Source organism: Amblyraja radiata, chromosome 21 (genome assembly GCF_010909765.2).
Source record: "Amblyraja radiata isolate CabotCenter1 chromosome 21, sAmbRad1.1.pri, whole genome shotgun sequence".
Lineage (NCBI taxonomy): Eukaryota > Metazoa > Chordata > Chondrichthyes > Rajiformes > Rajidae > Amblyraja > Amblyraja radiata.
Genome location: NC_045976.1, coordinates 10142324 through 10162148, shown reverse-complemented (window position 1 = coordinate 10162148; position 19825 = coordinate 10142324). Strand labels below are relative to the sequence as shown.

Here is a 19825-nt window from a genome sequence, read left to right as displayed (position 1 = left end):
TGCCCACTCTCCAAACCTGTCCAAGTCCGCCTGTAGACTGCCTGCTTCCTCTGCGCTACCTGACCAGCCACTTAGCTCCATATCATCTGCAAACCTGGCCGCAAGGCCGTCAATTCCATCAGCCAAATCATTGATATGCAGCGTGAAGAATAGCGGGCCCGAACACCGACCCCTCTGGAACACCAGGGAAATGTGCATTGAATAAATAAATTGTTTAGTTAACATAGAACGTAGAACAGTACAGCACAAGAACAGCTTCCTCGGCCGACAATGTCTGTGCCAAACATGATGCCAAGATCATCACTTATCCACCTGCACAGAACCCATATCCCTCCATTCCCTGCATACCCATGCATCTATCCAAAAGTCCTCTAAATGCCGCTACCATATTTGCTTCAACCATCAGTCTCAGCAGCGCGTTCCAGGCACCCACCACCCTCCCACTGTGTTAAAGTCCCACACATCTCCTTTAAACTTTGCCTCCTCACCTTAAAGCAGTGCCCTCACGTATTTGAAGGAGAGTTTGCAGCATTGAACCCAACGTCACATTGAGTGACAGGCGCTGAGAAAAGTTATTTTTCAGGGAGAGGATATTTGTTTGTGAATGCGCCAGGAGAAGCTGCCAAACTTCCAGGATTGTGCCAGGGACTCCAGGAATTCCGGATTCATTTCCAAGATATTGCTATAAGGCACCGAATAGAAGACTCACAGAGCAAGACATAACATCGTTTTCTTTGACTACTTCCATTTATTAGTTGTATAAATAGTGTGGATGAGGAAAAGAAATGCAATGTAACTATCAGTCAAGATTAGTTCCATTTGGGATTGGAGCGTCTGGATGTGTGGAAAATGGGACTGGGAGAGTGTAAGGCAGGGAGATTGTGGGGTGATTTGTGTAGTTCTGGTCGCCTCATCACAGGAAGGATGTGGAGGCTTTGGAGAGGGTGCAGAAGAGGTTTACCAGAACGCTGCCTGGATTAGAGAGTATTGGCTACAGGGGAGAGGTTGGACAGACTTGGATTGGTTTCTCTGGAACGCCGGAGGTTACGGAGAGACCTGATAGAAGTATATAAAATTCTGAGAGGCATAGACAGGCAGACAGCCAAAGCTTTTTCCCAGCGTGCAAATGTCAAAGAAGAGAGGGCATACGGTAGCTTTAAGGTGAGGGGGGCAATTAACGGAGATTTTTTACACAGAGGGTGGCAAGTGCCTGGAACGAGCTGCCAGGGGTGGTGGTGGAAGCTGATGCAAATAGATGTATTTAAGAGGCTTTTAGAAACATAGATATGCAGGGTGGAGGGATATAGATCTTGTGCAGGCACAGGAGGTTAGTTTATCTTGGCATTATGTTCGGCACAGGCATTGTGGGCTGAAGGGCCTGTTCCTGTGCTGTACTGTTCTATGTTCCATGTTAAGATGACTTTCATGACACACCAAACCCGAATTGGCAAAGCAATTAAGAGAGGGACACAATGCTGGAGTAACTTGCTGCCTGACCCGCTGAGTTAAGGGCCTGTCCCACTTTCACGACCTAATTTATGATCTTTTTTACTCGTGGACATTTTTCATCAGGCTAGAAAAACGCCCCGACCTACTTGATGCCACGAGTACCTACGACTAGCATCATGACCTACCTACGACCTACCTTCGACCTCCTATGACCTCGTGACGACCATGCTGCGAGTATGAGTCAAGGACAAACTCGGCAGAGGTCATGAAATAGGTCGTGAAAGTGGGACCGGCCCTTTACTCCGGCATTTTGTGTCTTTCTTTGGTGTAAACTAGCCTCTGCAGTTCCTCCGTACACATTTTGTGAATGCAGTTGGCAGACCAAACACAACTATTTAAAAAAAGTCTATTTTTCATCTGGGAATTTCACAAGAGAGTTCAAATAAAAAACATGGCAGCTTATATTTATTTAACAAATCAAATAAAATTAATGAAAGGAATGAAGACACTCAGCAAACTCTCAAAGGTCTGGAAGAAAATATCAGTTATGTGTTGCTGCTTTATTGGGTTTTCATGTCTGAAATATCTCTGTGAATAGTAACAAATTTCAAACTTTGATTTCCTCAGAGTATAAGTATAATCCTATCTGGTTGCCTCATTACAGGAGGCTTTGGATAGGGTACAGATGAGGTGTACCAGAATGTTGTAGGGAGGAACTGCAGATGCAGGTTTACACTGAAGATAGACACCAAAAGCTGGAGTAACTCAGCGGGTCAGACAGCATCTCTGGAGAATAGGAATAGGTGACGTTTCGGGTCGAGACCCTTCCTCACCCTGAGAGTCAGGGAAGAGAGAGGGTGTTGAATTGACAGAGGTCTATGTCCTCATGGCAACAGTAATAGTTCTCTTCAGTGCATCCTATCTAGGCCCCTCATAATTTTATACACTTTAATTAGACTTCCCATTTGTTCCAGAGAAAACTATTTCAGTCTTGATGCATAATCTTGACCCAAAAGGGCGACTTTGTCTTTTGCTTCTGCAGAAGCGGGTTGAACTGTTGTTCTTCCAGCAGTCTGTTTTATTTGTTCCAGATTCCAGCACCTAAGTCTCGTTTGCCTTCCCTCGCGACCTATGCAATCCTTCCTCCTGGTAGTAATCCTTCAGCGCCAGTAACATCTTCACACATCTCCTCTAAGCCTTCTCTAATACTATCATATTCCTCCTGTGGCATGAATCGTAAACATTACTCCAGTTGTTGCTTAACGGTTCTAACGCACTCTACATATTGTAATAAATCAGGTTCCCTGATGGGCCAATGGTTGCAAACTGTGGAACTGGTTAACCGACTTTTAGTAAATTAAGGGGAGGAAAAAGAGAGGAAGGGAGAGGAGAGGGGTTGAAAGGGATATGTAGAAGTTACCTAAAATTAGAGGATTCAATGTTCATGCCACTGTGTTGTAAGCTGCCCAACCAAAATATGTGGTGCTGTTCCTCTAGTTTGCGTGTGGCCTCACGGTGGCAATGGAGGATGCCCAGGACAGGAGGGTCGGTGTGGGAATGGGAAGGGGAGCTAAAATAGTTAGCAACCAGGAGATCTAGTAGACCTGGGTGGACCGAGCGCGATTGTCTAATGAAACTGTTGCCGTAAAACGTTCCATGCCTCAGAGGAAAATAGTTTACATTTTCTTCAGAAATAACTTATCCTACATGTTCTTCAGAGTCTCCAAAATCCTTCTGTTCCCAATACTTCTCAGTATCCTAACATTTCTCATGTAGTCCCCATTTTGTTGGACCACTCTAAGTGACCAACGCTGGCCTTTCTTCAGATGGAATTCTGTTTGTCCTATTTGTGGCCCACTCAGTGGACCATTGAATCTTCCAAAAGACCTTTGACCAAGGCAACCATTCAGCGACGCTCAATAGACCTCTGGACACAAAGTGCTGTTGGAACTCAGCGGGTGTGAGTCAACGACTCTACCAGTGGCACCACAGTGTTGCCTGGGGTGGGAAATTGCAACCTTCACGTGGTCCGCCCTGTTTCGACAAATAACCATATAACCATATAACAATTACAGCACGGAAACAGGCCATCTCGACCCTTCTAGTCCGTGCCGAACACATAATCTCCCCTAGTCCCATATACCTGCGCTCAGACCATAACCCTCCATTCCTTTCCCATCCATATAACTATCCAATTTATTTTTAAATGATAAAAACGAACCTGCCTCCACCACCTTCACTGGAAGCTCATTCCACACAGCTACCACTCTCTGAGTAAAGAAGTTCCCCCTCATGTTACCCCTAAACTTCAGTCCCTTAATTCTCAAATCTCAGTGACAAATGCAATCAACCCGGCGTGCATAATCAAATAAGATCAGATGGAACAAGTTGTCCGACAACTTTAGGCTGTGCATGCCATACGCAAGAAGAAGAAGTGTTGCCTGTTTGGTGCATATTTTTCCCAAGTACCTACTATAAGTTGCCCATGTGTGTTATGGAAAGCAAGGATCACAGCAGGTCAGTGGACCAAGAGCTGAAGGTGGCCATTTCCGATGGTTACCGTAAGGCCCGTCTTCCTAGGCACTTGATGCTTTAAGACTCAGTCTCCGAGTGAGGCAATCGGATGCACTATGTGTACACAATAACTCAACGACTGAGGTTCCCGCTGTCATCCCTATCCTAAAATAACACAGAAGTGGGCCGCTCTGTGTGGAGTTTGCACGTTCTCCTTGTGATCTCGTGGGTTTTGTCTGGTGCTCCAGTTTCCTCGCACATCCCAAAGATGCGAGTTTGTAGGTTAATTGGCATTGTAAATTGCCCCCAGTGTGTAGGGAGTGGGGTTGTGTAGAACTAGTGGTGGGCCGAACGGCCTGTTTGCTCGCTGTTTCTCGAAACTCTAAAAAAACATGCACCCATCTAGTTCCTGCTGTCTCACAAAGAAACAGTCCCATTCATCTCATTATCCCCCTCCCTAGTCAAGATTCAAGAGTGTTTTACTGTCATATATGTCCCTAAACGGAACAATGCAATACTTACTTGCAGCAGCACAGAAAATTCAGCCACTATCCAATACAAAAGATTTTCTAAGGGAAACACAAAATGCTGGAGTAACTCAGTGGGTCAGGCAGCATTTCTGGAGAGAAGGAATGGGTGACATTTCGGAGTCTGAAGAAGGGTCCCGACCCAAAACGTCACCCATTCCTTCTCTCCAGAGATGCTGCCTGACCCGCTGAGTTACTCCAGCATTTTGTGTCTACCTTCGATTTAAACCAGCATCTGCAATTCTTTCCTACACAAAAGATTTTCTGTTCCCATCATACTTTCAGACCAACTTGTATGTCATTATTAGTAAGTGTACATATAATGGCTCCTATTTGTCTGTCTTTCAGCGTCTGAGCCCAGTTTATTTTACAGCTTGTAGGGTTCAATTTTCCTACCGCATTTAATAACCTTTTAACCTACTCTTGCACAATACCCTGGCTAATGTTCTTCTTGTTTAACAATATAGTCTTGGACCCAACTCAAACTGAGTTCTGGAGATTTACCAGTACTTTCCGTCCATAGAATATGTTCAGTTGTCAGACTATTTATTGTGCACGGCATTCTAAATCTTGCAGCTCTATTTTTGCATTGTATAAAAATGAACTTACATTTTTTAATTTAAATTTTGCAACATGATTTATGCCCCAATTTAGAAAATGTTATTAGTATCAATAGAACAGCAATTTGCAGAATAAGTTACCAAGGAAGATCAGGGGATTGCAGAATGCATGCCAGCAATGAAGAGCAACATTTATTATCCATTCCTAATTCGAGTCATAGAGTCATGCAGCATTGAAACTGGCCCTTCGGTCCAACTTGCCCATGCCGACCAAGATGCCCCATCTATGCTAGTCCCGTTTGCCTGCCTTCAGCCCATATCCCTCTAAACCTTCCCTATCCATGTACCTGCCCAAGTGTCTTTTAAGTGTTGTTATTGCAGAGTGACCAAAACTGAACACATTATTTCAAATGTGGACTCACCAATGTCTTGTACAACTGTAACATTACGTCCTAGCCTCTGCACTGAAATACCTAATTCTGCTTCTATGTCTCAAGAACCTATGATACAGTCTCGGGGAACTATTAAGGCTGAGGCGGTTGTCCACCCCACCATCGATGGGATGTATAGGAGGCTCTACCTCAAGAAGGAGGCTAATAGCCCTGTCCCACGGTGCGAGTTCATTCCAAGAGCTCTCCCGAGTTTAAAAAAAATCTAACTCGTGGTAAGCACGGAGAATGAACGTAGCGGGTACGTTGGAGCTCGGGGACGTCTCTTAGCGCTAACGGCAGGTACTCGGGAAGACTCACTAACGGCAGGTAAGCACGGGAAGACTCGTGAAGATTTTTCAACATGATGAAAAATGTCCACGAGAGCCCCGAGTACCGACGAGTGGCCATTACCGTAAATCTCCGAGTTCGAATCAGGGCAAACTTGGGAGAACTCTTGGAATGAACTCGTACCGTGGGACAGGGTTTTTAAACCATCAAAGACCCATCTCATCCTGGCCGCGCTCTCCTTTCACTCCTACCATGGGAATGAGTGCCATTAAGGGGAATCAGTGGCAAATAACCTAAGATATTAGGGACACATATTTACAGGGCCCAATTAACCTGCAATCCCGCACGTCTTGTGATGCGGGAGGAACCGGAGCACCCGGAGGAAACCCATGCGGTCACTTGCATACATTAGATTAGATTAGATTAGATTCCTTTATTTTTCATTCAGACCTTTCGGTCTGAACGAAATGGCGTTGCCTGCAGTCATACATATAATAATAAACAACAAAACACACAATAAACACAAATTAACATCCACACAGTGAGTTCACCAGGCACCTCCTCACTGTGATGGGCAAAAATCTTAAAGTCACTGTCTCTTCCCCTCCTTATTCTCCCTCTGCGCTGAGGCGATCCAGGCCTCCGATGTTGTTACCCCACTGGGCGATGGTGATTCAGTCCCGCGGCTCAATCGAGCTCTGCGGCCCGGGGTGGTCAAAGCTGCCGAGATGTCGCCCTCCAGTCCAGTGGACGCAGCTGTTGCCGCGGGATGTCGTCCACTGGCCCGCCGGAACGCCGCTTCAGCCACCGGAACGCCGCCTCAGCCACCGGAGCAACGCCTCAGCCTCGAGTCGGGCCGCCCTCACCGGAGCACCGTCTCAGCCTGAGTCATGCCGCTGCCACCGGAACGCCGGAACAGCTCCGGATTCGGCCAGCCTCGCGTTGTGAGTCCTGGCTGGCTCTGCCTCCGGAGCCTCGAGGTCGGTCGCAGTTGGAGGCCCCACTTTGACAACACCCAAGGTCAGGATCGAACCTGGGTCTCTGGGTTGGTTCTGGGGCAGGTCTCAAGCATGACTTCAGCAAGGATGGCATTATGTTGTAAGGAGTGCAGAGAAGATTTACGATGATGTTGTTAAGAGGGACTGGGACCCTATCCTTTCCTATATTCAATGCTCACAGTGAGAAGATGTGTGGTAGACTTGATGGAGAGCTGATATGAAATGGAAAGCATAGTTTAGTTTCGTTTATTGATATGTGTACCAACGTACAGTGAAAATCTTTTGTTGCGTGCTAACCAGTCAGCAGAAAGATAATACATGATTACAATTGAGCCATTCACAGCGTACAGATAGATACATGATAAAGGAAATAATGCCAATAACATTTAGTGCAAGATAAAGGCAATAACGTCCAATCAAAGATAGTCTGATGGTCTGCAATGAGGTTGATACTGTAGCAGTTCAAGACTGCTCTCTAGTTGTTGGTGGGATGATTCAGTTGCCTGATAACAGCTGGGAAGAAACTCCCCCTGAACGTGGAGTTGTGCGATTTCACACTTCTATACCTTTTTGCCCAATGGGAGAGGGGAGAAGAGGGAGTGGCCGGGGTGTGACTCATCCTTGATTGTGACTGGCCTTGCCGAGGCAGCGTGAGGTTATAAATGGAGCCAATGGAAGGGAGGTTAGATTGTGCGATGGTCTGGGCTGCGTCCACAATTCTCTGCAATTTCTTGCGGTCTTGGAAGGAGCTGTTCCCAAACTCACTCCTATCGTCTCTTCCAAACTTTTAGCGCAAATGAGGCAGCATCTACCATGCATCTTTAGAAGTTGGTGAGAGTTGTTAGGGATTTCCTCAGCCGTCTAAGGAAGTAGGTGTGCATCCTTGGCCGTTGCTTCAATATGGGTGGTCCAGGAGTTGATGAGAAGTTGTTGGCGATATTTACTCAGAGGAATTTGAAGTTTTCGACCATCTCAACGTGGGCTCCGTCAATGCAAGCTGTGGTTATGTGCGCCGTTTCACTTGCTGAAGTTGATCACTATCTCTTTTGTCTTGCTGACATTGAGAGAAAGGTTGTTGTATCGACACCAGGACACGAGGTTCCCAATAGGATTATTGTAAGTGGGTGCTTTGAGTGGATTCAGTGGGCCAAAGTGAAGAGTTCCAACGTTACGACTGTCGAGTCACGGAACTCAGAAGCTGGCTCTGCGGCCCAGCTTGTCCATGCTAACCAATTTGCTTGCATTTGGACTCTTCCTATTCATACATTTCTGTTCTATGTTTAGAACATAGAAAAAACATAGAAAAATAAGTGCAGGAGTAGGCCATTCGGCCCTTCAAGTCAGCACCGCCATTCAATATGATCATGATTGATCATCTAAAATCAGTACCCCGCTACTGCTTTTTCCCCATATCCCTTGATTCCTTTAGCCCTAAGAGCTAAATCTAACTCTCTCTTGGAAATATCCAGTGAATTGGCCTTCTGTGGCAGAGAATTCCACAGATTCACAACTCTCTGGGTGAAGAAGTTTCCCCTCATCTCATTCCGAAATGGCCTACCCCTTATTCTTAAACTGTGACCCCCTGGTTCTGGACTCCCCCAACATCGGGAACATTTTTCCTGCTTCTAGCCAGTCCAATCCTTTAAGAATTTTATATGTTTCTATAAGAAACCCTCTCATCCTTCTAAAGCCCAGTCGACCCATTCTTTCATCTTTTCTTTTAAAAGTTGTTTCTATAGCAATTATATTCCTTCTATAAAACTTCTATAACTGCTTTTGGCAGCTTATTTGCAGATAAGAACCATCATCTGAGTCGAAAAATTGTTTCTGAGATTTATCTTAAATCTCTCCCCTCTCACCTTAAGCCTGTGCCCTCTAGTTTTAGAAAGCTCTACCCTTGGGATAAAGAGAGTGTGCGTTCACTTTATCCATCATTCCAAGATGTTGTACATCTCAATAAGGTCGCCCAAAGGCCTCCAATGCCCCAAGGTCCAAAAAGGCCCACTCTATCAAAGCCTATAACTCGTGCTCACAAGCCCAGGCAGCATTCTGGTGAACCACTTCTGCACCCTTTCCGAACAACAACATCCTTCCTATGGCATGACTCTCATCAGGCCAAGATGGACTTCAGGACATTGAAATAAATTCTTGAAGGATTGACAAACCTCGATGGAAAGGATCAGTTGCAAAGTTGATTGAGATGTTTGGCAGTGCTGCTGCCATACTGCACAGAGACCCAGGTTCGATCCTGACCACGGGTGCTCTGTACGGAATTTGTACATTCTCCCCGTGACCAAGTGTGCTCTGGTTTCCTCCCACACTCCAAAGTCCTACCAATTAATTGGCTTTTGTAAAATAAATTGTAAAATTGTCCCTCGTGTGTGGGATAGTGCTAGTGTTTGGGGTGATCACTGATCAGCGTGGGTTCAGTGGGCCGGAGGGCCTGTTTCCACGCTGTATCTCCACTGTCTGAAGTCTAAAATTCCAGAGGTCAAGAAAGAAAGGTCAATTCCTACTTGGATATCTCATGTTATCCTGAAATTTGAAGGGAGAATATATACGAGGCACGGTGGAGTTGGAAGTTGGATCAGTACCAAGATGGTGGACCAATCAAAGACAAACTACTTCCATATGGTTAGTTCTATGTGTAAGTGCAATTGCAGAAAAGGAATCTGATGATTAGACAAACAGATGACCAACCCATCATAAAAATCTGACGTTCGTTCAATCGAAAAAAGCTTTTCATTGTTCCTGGAAGTTCATTTCACTTGGAAATGGATTACATGGTCTATTATTCATAGCAGAAGGAATTGCCTATATATTTTTGGATGCATACCGACATTTAGTCTCTTGCCCACCATGGATCGTATTATATAATCAATGTTTTCTGCGCAGGTGTGAAGAGAGAGATATTCGATTTTCTGTGCTTCATTTGTGCTAAAAGTTTGGAAGAGACGATGGGAGTGAAGGCGCATTCGCTGGTTTCTCTGTGTGCCTTAATAAATCATTGCCGGCTCCAAATTTTAGAAGACATTCTTCAACATGAAGTGCAGAGTCTGGAACATGTGCTTTCAACCAGAGTTTGTCTTTTCCCATGGCTGTTCTCCAAAGGCTCCTGGCCAATTGTTGAAATAAAATGATAGCAGATCAGGGCGGCACAGTGGCGCCGCGGTAGAGTTGCTGCCTCATAGCACCAGAGACCCAGGTTCGATCCTGACATGGGGTGGTGTCTGTGTGTGTGGAGTTTGTACGTTCTCCCTGTGACAGCATGGGTTTTCTCCGGTTTCCTCCCACCTTGCAAAGACGTGCGGGTTTGTAGGTTCATTGGTCCCTTGCAAATTGCCCCCAAGTGTGTAGGATCTGAAAGTGGGATAACATTGAACTTGTGTGAACGGGTGATCATTGGTTAGCGTGGTCTCGACGGGCCATGTGGCCTGTTTCCACACTGAATCTCCAAACTAAACTAAACCATCTAGTCTGCACTGACTTCTCCCCGCACCTTGCTGTGCTGTTGCAGAGAATGAGACTACAATATCTATCACTGCTGACATACATGTTCCCAAAAGCCCTTATAACAGCAAAGAAACTTGGGCCCGATTCCTAGTTTCGTGACCTTTGCACGTAAATTAGATTTTTTCTCCGAGACATCATGGCGTTTTGATTGGCGATTGACTAGCAATTCTGTTTGGAAATGATAAATCAGCTTCACTGAAGCAATAAGATTTGATTTACCGTCAAGAACCCGGGCATAGTGCCAAAGTGGTAACAGGGGTTCATCACATCAGTAAACTGATTTTTTTTTCAATTATCATATTTCAATGAGATTCAAATGAAGATTGAAAACAGCACCTACAAACCGGACTGGGAAGAAGGCTGTCAAAGTATTCAGCGGGATATGGATCATCTCCAGAAATGGACGGAGAAAAGGCAGATGGAGTTTAATCCGAGCAAGTGTGAGGTGTTGCACTTTGGGAGGGGAAAGTATACAATTAATGGCAAGACCCTGAACAGCATTAATATACAGAGGTTGTCTGAGCATGGCAACACAAGTATAGTCAGTCATACAGCGCGGAAACAGGCCATTCGACTCAACTTGCCATGTGCACCATCATGCCCTATTTGCACTAGTCCTACCCGCATGCATTTGGCCCATATCTATACCTATCCTATCCATGACCTACCTGATTGGACTCCAGTCATTCTCCTAGACATTCCACTTGTCACTTTAATTTTGTGTTTCATGTATCTTGTTGTGTTTTATTACTGTTGACCGATCAATTTCCCTCCTGGGATAAATAAAGTCCTATCCTGTCTTATCTTATCCTATCCTAAATGCTTCTTAAACATTGCAATAGTGCCTGCTTAAATGTCGTGATAGTACCCGCGATATTAGATAGAGTGGTAAAGAAGGTGTATGATATGCTCGCCTTCATAAGTTGGGGCTTTGAGTATAAAGATCAGGAAGTCATGATGCAGCTTAATGGGGCTTTGGTTAAGCTGCATTTGGAGTACTGCATGCAGTTCCGGGCGTTATGATAGGGATCATGGGCAGAGGACTTTTCCTCAACTTGCCATTAGGATTGGTACTATCATTGTGGGCTGAAGGACCTGTAATAATAATAATAATAATGGATGGGATTTATATAGCGCCTTTCTAATACTCAAGGCGCTGATGCCCCTGTCCCACTTAGGAAACCTGAACGGAAACCTCTGGAGACTTTGCGCCCCACCCAAGATTTCCGTGCAGTTCTCCCTACCTGCTTCCACTACCTGCAACCTCCGGCAACCACCTGCAACCTCCGGGAACCGCACAGAAACCTTGGGTGGGGCGCAAAGTCTCCAGAGGTTTCCGTTCAGGTTTCCTAAGTGGGACAGGGGCATTACTGAGCTGTATTGTTCTATGTTCTATATCATATTTAGCAATGTTAAGAAAAAATGTTTATTAAACAACCTCCTTTAAAGTGTAACCCAAGTTCCCTAACCTGCTCAGCTTGAACCTTTCCTAATCCTGCAAAACATCTTTGAGGTCTGATATTTTTTAATGTGATTCGAGGGCCTGAGCTATAGTGAGAGCATGAGCAGGCAAGGTCTTTATTACATGGAGTGCAGGAGGCTGTGGGGTGATCTTATTGAGGTGTATAAGATCATGAGGGGGAAAAAATAGGGTGAATGCAGCCTTTTACCCAGAGTAGGGCAATCAAGAATCAAAGGGCACAGGTTTAAGGTGAGAGGGGCAAGATTTAATAGGAACCTGATCGGTAACTTTTTCACTCAGAGAGTGGTGGGTATATGGAACGAGCTGCCTGGAGAAGTAGTTGAGGCAGGTGCTATCACAACTTTTCAAAGATATTTGGCTAGGTATTGATGGGGAAAGTTTCTAAGGATATGGGCATAACACGAACAGGTGTGACTAGTGTAGATGGGGCATCTTGGTCGGCATTGACAAATTGGGGTAAAAAGGGCCTGTTTTAGTGCTGTATGACTATGACTGGCTGCAAAAGTTTTTGTTGTTCCATTGAAGCATGAAGATAACATATAGGTACTATATATGGAGGTTGCTGTTGTTATAGAGTCATAGAGTGATACAGCCTGGAAACAGGCCCTTCGACCCAACTTGCCCACACCGGCCAACATGTCCCATCCGCACTAGTCCCACCTGCCTGCGCTTGGTCCATATCCCTCCAAACCTGTCCTATCAATGTTGAGTGTCGGATGCCGAAGGTATTAGCACAATCTGTTAGTAACAACAGACAGGTCTGATTCCACACTATAAAAGATGTGTAATGCTCTTTTTACCTCATCTTATTCAGTTTAGCCATGAATGGCTCTGCTGTTGGATCTACGCAGTAAATCAATGGCTTTCAGCTCCTGATTAGGCTCTGCTGCAGTGCCGCCTACGTCAGCCACGGATTGTGTTGCTTGCCAATCTATATCTAACAATCAAAAGCAACCGTCTTAAAATGTAATGATGTGAGATGTGATGGCCTTCATTGGTTCTCATGACAACCTCTGTGTTAAGATTTGGGAATGCAGAATACAATGGAAAGCAGTGAGTAAAGACTGATATTGACCCATTCTGGCCTGGTTTATGTAAACCTGAACCTCTACAGCACATGACGTAGAATTTCAATGTTCTGTCTGGAACATATGACAATAACATACTCTCTATATACATATAATAATATTTTGCTAGCGTAACTTACAACCCAGCATTATGAACATTGAATTTTTTAATTTTAGGTAACTTCTATATAAACTCCCCTCTACCTCTCACCTTGCTATTTTCCTCCTTGCCTCCCTCACCCCCCAACCTCCATCCAATAAAAGTGGGTTAACCAGTTCCACAGTTCACATCGCTCTTAGGATCACACCATCGGCGTCTCAGGGAACCTTACAGGCCGAGGTCATCTGTTGCTGGCACTGATTTGTCCTGGTCTTGTCTTGATTCCAGTCGCCAAACTCCCCTCCCCCCAACCTCCCCCCAAACAATCAGTTTGAAGAAGGGTCCCGACTCGAAACATCACATATCCACTTTCTCCAGAGATGCTGCCTGACCCGCTGAGTTACTCCAGCATTTTGTGTCTATCTACTGTATATACTGTATAGGGCGGCACGGTGGCGCAGCGATAAAGTTGCTGACTTAAGGGCCTGTCCCACTTTCGCGACCTTTGCAGGCGACTGCTGGCACCCGTGATAGGTCGGCGAAATTTTCAACGTGTTGAAAATTCAGTGGTGGCCAGAAAGACGCTACGACTCTTTGGAGACCTCTCACGACCAGAGGAGACCTCTCACGACCATACAGGTGACCCCTGGCGACATGTCGCAGGTGACCTCTCACGACCATACAGCCTGATCTCCTATGGTGGACATGTTGAAAATTTCGGCGACCTATCACGGGAGCCAGCAGTCGCCTGTAAAGGTCGCGTAAGTGGGACAGGACTTTTACAGTGCATACAGCGCCGGAGACCCGAGTCCGACCCCAACTACAGGTGCTGTCTGTACAGAGTTTGCACGTTCTCCCCGTGACCGCGTGGGTTTTCATGAGATCTTTGGTTTCTTCCCACACTCCAAAGACGAACAGGTTTGTGGGTTAATTGGCTTGTTAGAAATGTAAAATTTCCCTCGTGTGTGTAGGATTGTGTTAATGTGCGGGGAACGCTAGTCAGTGCGGATTCGGTGGGACAAAGGGCCTGTTTCCGTGCTGTATCTCTAAGAGAAATTCTGCGCCATTCATCTTGCCACTTACCTCCCCTTTTGCCAATGACTGTCTAATCCTCTCCTGATACATGGCCTAACATCGGCACCAACGAGATCTACAGGAGACGCTGCCAACGTCATCAGAGACCCACACCACCCTGGCCAGGCTCTTATTTCACTCCTGCCGTCAAGAAGAAGGTGCAGGAGTCTGAAAACTGTGACCACCAGGTTCAAAAACCGCTTCTTCCCAACAACCAGGCTCTTGAACACTGCACATATCCTTGAACCTGTCTCACGCCATGTTTCCATATAATATGATAACTCAACGAACTGCAGGTGTTGCTTTTCAAAAAAAGAGACACAAAGTGCTGGAGTAACTCAGTGGGTCAGGCAGCATCTCTGGAGACGTTGGATAGGCAACAGTTTGGGTTGGGACCCATCTTCTGTGGGAGGGAACCAGGGCACCTGGAGGAAAGCCACGCAGGTCACAGGGAGAACGTGCAAACTCCACACACTCAGACAGCACCCGAGGTCAGGATTGAACCCGGGTCTTTGGCGCTGCAAGGCTGCGGCTCTACTGGCTATGCCACTGTGCCGCCTGTCGTTTATCTTCACAACAACATCAGCCAATACCATTGGAAAAAGATAGTTTTATTCTGGTGTTTAAGTCGTTCTCTGGAGCTCCATGATTGCTATGGTTCCTCAATTGGTTTTGGTAACTCTCACTGCTGTTGACTGATGATTGATCCAGTTTTATTGTGATTTCGTGAGAAACAATACGGGGGAAATTTGAGCAGCTTACGACCCAGCAGTATGAATGTTGATTTCTCTAATTTCAAGTAACCCTCTCTCCTTCCCTCCCTCACCCTAGTCATCCTGACAGTTCCACTGCTTACATCCATATATTCCTTCGTTATCGCCTCATCCACAGCCAACAATGGACCATTGTGGGCTCCACTTTTCCTTGGTCATCCATGCCTGCTCCGATTTGTTCTGTTCCTTTTCATACCTCCAGTTTCCCTCTCCCCTGACTCAGTCTGAAGAGGGTTCTCGTCCAGAAATATCCCCTAGTCCTTTTCTCCAGAGATGCTGCCTGACCCTCTGAGTTACTCTGACATTTTGTGCCTCTCTTTGGGAGAAAACCCCATCTCAGGCAAGCAGTATTATTTCACTCTGTAATGCACCCATGAAATACCCCACTGTGACAAAGCATGGCCCAAGAAGAAGACCTCGATGGTGGAGCAGGCTGGAGGGTGGTGCCTGGCCGGTGGGTGGGGTCCACAGCGGGTGAGAGGGTGGAGGAAGCTGCAGCAGGGAGAGACTCCCCACTGTGGTGGAGTCCATGCCGTTAGACCCGGTCTGTCTCTGTCATGGACCGTGCGGTGGGTGGGTCTCTGTGCACCCGTCTCCCCACTTTAGAAGACGTCACACACAGGCATCCACCTAGAGGGACATGAAGTCTGTTGCTCCAGAATCAGCCTCTTCAGCTGTCTCAGCCCCCCACCCCCCAAGGACAAACACACTCGACCTCAAGCAATTGCCAATTATCTCAAACCAGGGAGCCAAAGTTGGTTCTCTCTTGAAGTCCACGTTGACCCTTTAAACCCGGGAGCCAGCTCACAGCTGGAGAGCCCTCAGAATACAACATAAAAGCACAGAAGTTGGCACAGTGGCGCAGCGGTAGAGTTGCTGCCTTACAGCGCCAGAGACCGCGGTTCACTCCTGTCTGCACACTGTACATACGTTCTCCCTGTGACCACGTGGGTTTTCACCGGGTGCTCGAGTTTTCCTCCCATGTTCCAAGGACGTGCAGGTTTGTTGGTTAACTGCCCGCTGTAAATTGCCCCTTGTGTGCAGCTAAGTTTTAGCGTAAGTAAACTTGGGCCTGTCTCATTTTTTTGCCGACTGCCGGCGTCATATCAGTGTCGCCAAAAGAATTCGAACATTTCAAAATCCAATGTCGACAAAAAAATGTTGCGACACTTGAAAAAATACTGTGCATGAATACGTCATCACGCCGCGTCACAGCCATGTCACGCTGCATCACTCCGCAAATTTTTCAGTGACCTGATACGTCAGTCAATGATGCCGGCAGTCGCCGAAAAAATCGGCAAGTGGGACAGGCCCTTAAGGGTGATCGCTGGTCGGCACAGACTCAGTGGACCAAGTGAGCCTGTTGCCAAACTCTGTCTCTGAACTAAACTAACCGTAACGCATTCAGAATTTCACTCAGTCACAAAGAATCAGGTTTCAGTGTCAGAACTCATGGATTCGATTGATGAAATAATCACACAAATGCTTACAATGTTCATAACCGATGTAACATTGGCAAAAGACATTTACATTGCAATGTGCAAAACTAATCAGAGTCCATCAACAAACTAAAGACATTTTTATTGATCCATTTTTAATGTCTTGGAGATGGTACTGATTCCATTAAGGCTAACACACATATTACCCTGCATTTGATAATGTCTTTATTATCCTTGCATGGCAACAGAATTTGTTTTTATCACATTGAAAATGTATGAAAGAAACAAGAAAATGATTTTCACACAAGCAATTTGCAAGGTTACCAAATTATGCATTCAAACCTGCACACATTTCCGAAGGTGCTTGAAATGGAAATGTCATCGGTAACGCTGGGAACACTCAATGGATCAGGCAGGATCTGTGCAAAGAGAATCAACTCAGGTCTCAGTCCCAAAACTCTTGGTCAGAATTGTGAAAGAAATGAAAGAAAAAGACACAAAGTGCTAGGAATAGCTCAGTGGTCAGGCAGCATCTCTGGAGAACAAAAGATCTTGGTTTACAAAAAAATGCTTCTTCACCACAAACACCGATAGGTGATGTTTCATGTTGGGACCCTTCTTCAGGCTGATTGTAGTGGAGAGGAGAAAGCTGGAAGAGAGGCACTTAGTTAATTTAGAGATACAGCGCGGAAACAGCCCTTCGGCCCACCGAGTCTGCACCGACCAGCGATCCCCGCACATTTACCCACACTAGGGACAATTTACACTTACACCAAGCCAATGAACCTACAAACCTGTACGCCTTTGGAGTGTGGGAGGAAACCGAAGATCTCGGAGAAAAACCATGCGGTCATAGGGGGAATGTACAGAGTCTCCGTATAGCCAGCACCCAAAGTCAGGATCAAATCCGGGAGTAGGGCAACAACTCTACCACTGCGCCACCATGCCGTCCCATACCATACCGTAAAGGCAGGACAAGGCCTGGCATGTACCCGTTTAAATGTCTTTTAAATGTTGTTATTGTACCTGATTCACTACCCGCTCTGGCAGCTTGTTCCATATATCCACCACCCTCTGTCTGATTTTATTGAATGAAAACATGTCCTGTGGTCAGAAGGTCTAACAGTAGTCAGTGTAAATATTTCAAGATGAATGAATATATGTTCGCCCTATGATTCACCTTGAGTTGTTCGTGAATAATCATTGATCGATAGAATGAAGCAAGCAGGGCGACCGCAGTGCTGGATGCATTTGTTTTCTGAATAGGGTGGCACACTGGCGAACAGGGTCTTTTGTACAGGGTCTTGGTGAGACCACACCTGGAGTATTGCGTACAGTTTTGGTCTCCTAATCTGAGGAAAGACATTCTTGCCATAGAGGGAGTAGCAGAAGGTTCACCAGTACTGATTCCTGGGATGTCAGGACTTTCATATGAAGAAAGACTGGATAGACTCGGTTTGTACTCGCTAGAATTTAGAAGATTGAGGGGGGATCTTATAGAAACGTACAAAATTCTTAAGGGGTTGGACAGGCTAGATGCAGGAAGATTGTTCACGAGGTTGGGGAAGTCCAGAACAAAGGGTCACAGTTTAAGGATAAGGGGGAAATCTTTTAGGACCGAGATGAGGAAAACATTTTTCACACAGAGAGTGGTGAATCTCTGGAATTCTCTGCCACAGAAGGTAGTTGAGGCCAGTTCATTGGCTATATTTAAGAGGGATGTGGCCCTTGTGGTTAAGGGATCAGGGGGTATGGAGAGAAGGCAGGTACAGGATACTGAGTTGGATGATCAGCCATGATCATATTGAATGGCGGTGCAGGCTCGAAGGGCCGAATGGCCTACTCCTGCACCTATTTTCTATGTCTCTATGTTTCTATGAACTGTTGGAGCCACTGCCTCACAGCGCCAGACACCCGGGTTTGATCCTGACCTCGGGTGTTGTCTGTGTGTGTGGAGTTTGCACGTTCTCCCTGTAACCGCATGGGTTTCCTCCGGGTGCTTCGGTTTACTCCCACATCCGAAAGACGTGCGGGTTAGTGGGTTAATTGGCACTCTGTATATGTAATGTGTAGGGGAGTGGATGAGAACGTGGGATAGCGTGGAACTATTGTGAGTGGGTGATCGATGGTCGGCGTGGACATGGGTGGGCAGAAGGGCCTGTTATGCTGTATCAGTCAGTCAGTCAGTCAATGAATCGATCAATCAGTCAACTAATCCATTAATTAAACAGTCAAGGAGCATTGGTGTGCAGGATTGTGTTGGTGTATTCTCGATTCTCAAAAGGTATCTGAATTATATCTGTATCATATTTGTATTATATTATCTCTTTACTTTGTGCATTTAAATTACAGAGGGAAGAGTAAATATTTGGCGTCTGTTGAGTGAATCAAACATACTCACTGATCCGATACAACAGCAATTATTGCAAAACTCATGTAACCCACGACAACATGTTGCTTCCACTGTATAGCAGTACTGACTGATGTACATGTCAGGTTGCGATAATATGAATGGTGCGGTCGTTGGCTGAGCTTATAATATAACCACTACATTGGTTAGTAAGTAAAGTAACCAATCTACATCTTTCCTTGTAAAAATAAAAGTGAAATACATCTACAATAAAGTGATATATATGAATAAATGCATTACTAGGTGCTGACTGATTGATACAGTAACCAAAACGCTAACAGCGCATACAGGGAAGTACAGATGGTTCAAACAAAATCCCCGTATCTAAGGGGCGGCCTACAAACCCATCCCCCGCGGGTACGGTACAGATCCGCATCTCCTCCCTTCACCGGCGAAATTGCCGGGGGCTCATGCGTCGGGAGTACTGGTGACCTGGGGGACAAATACGGTGATGGAGGCGAGTGGGACACCGAACGTGGTAGTGAGGAAGTTGGGGGCCCAACCAATGGTTGGTCTGCAGTAGCAGGGCGTGAGGAAAGAGATGGTCCGTCAGTAGATGGGTAGATCGGACGTGTTGCATCAGGATATGAGACAGCAGGACGTGGTTCCTTCACAGGAATGAGATGTTGACGGTTGCGTCTGTAGATCCCTCCGTCGGCACTCACCGGGTATGAGCGCGGCTCTTTTTCTAATCTGTGTGATGAACTCGTCCGTGACAGACTGGTGGGTGGAATCCTCAGTACGCGATGAATTGCTCCACTGATGCTGAACTAACCCTGGCCCGAGCTGAACATGCTTGTCGTATTGCTGTGATCACGACCTCTCACACTACGTCATTGGGGCCCGAACATACCGTGTTGATGCTACCGACACCTCCTACCGTACCCAACGCGCTCAGCCCCACACATCATCTCGACAATCTCGAAGATGTATTGTAAAGTGTTCTAACTGTGGAGGCTCCCATCCTGCGGAATGCGAACTGTATCCTTGCCTTCGTAAAAATATGCCACTATTGCAAGAGGAAGAATCATTTCTTAAAATGCTGCTGTACCCGTGGGACTCGCTCACTCCCAAGGCAGTCTGTACACCTGTTAAAACATGAATATTCTGATAGCGAGTACCAAGAGCTAGCAGCACCTCCTCCAGTTACACTCCACGAGCTTGAAGATAACAGTTATAACAGTCATAACATAAACTCC

The 19825-nt window shown here is 46.0% G+C and overlaps 1 protein-coding gene across 6 annotated transcripts in view; it reads left to right on the top strand.

The window, feature by feature from the left end:
• The window catches only part of pde3a (phosphodiesterase 3A), a 340829-nt gene that overhangs the window by 260942 nt on the left and 60062 nt on the right, over positions 1-19825 (top strand). The window contains exon 1 of one of the 6 annotated variants that reach the window (XM_033039494.1): positions 6929-6962. The exons of the other annotated variants lie outside the window; for them this stretch is intronic. Within the exon in view, the coding sequence (XP_032895385.1) occupies positions 6939-6962 (24 nt within the window). The 5' untranslated portion in view covers positions 6929-6938. Of the gene's footprint in view, positions 1-6928; positions 6963-19825 lie in introns of those variants that run through there. 6 annotated transcript variants of the gene reach the window in all.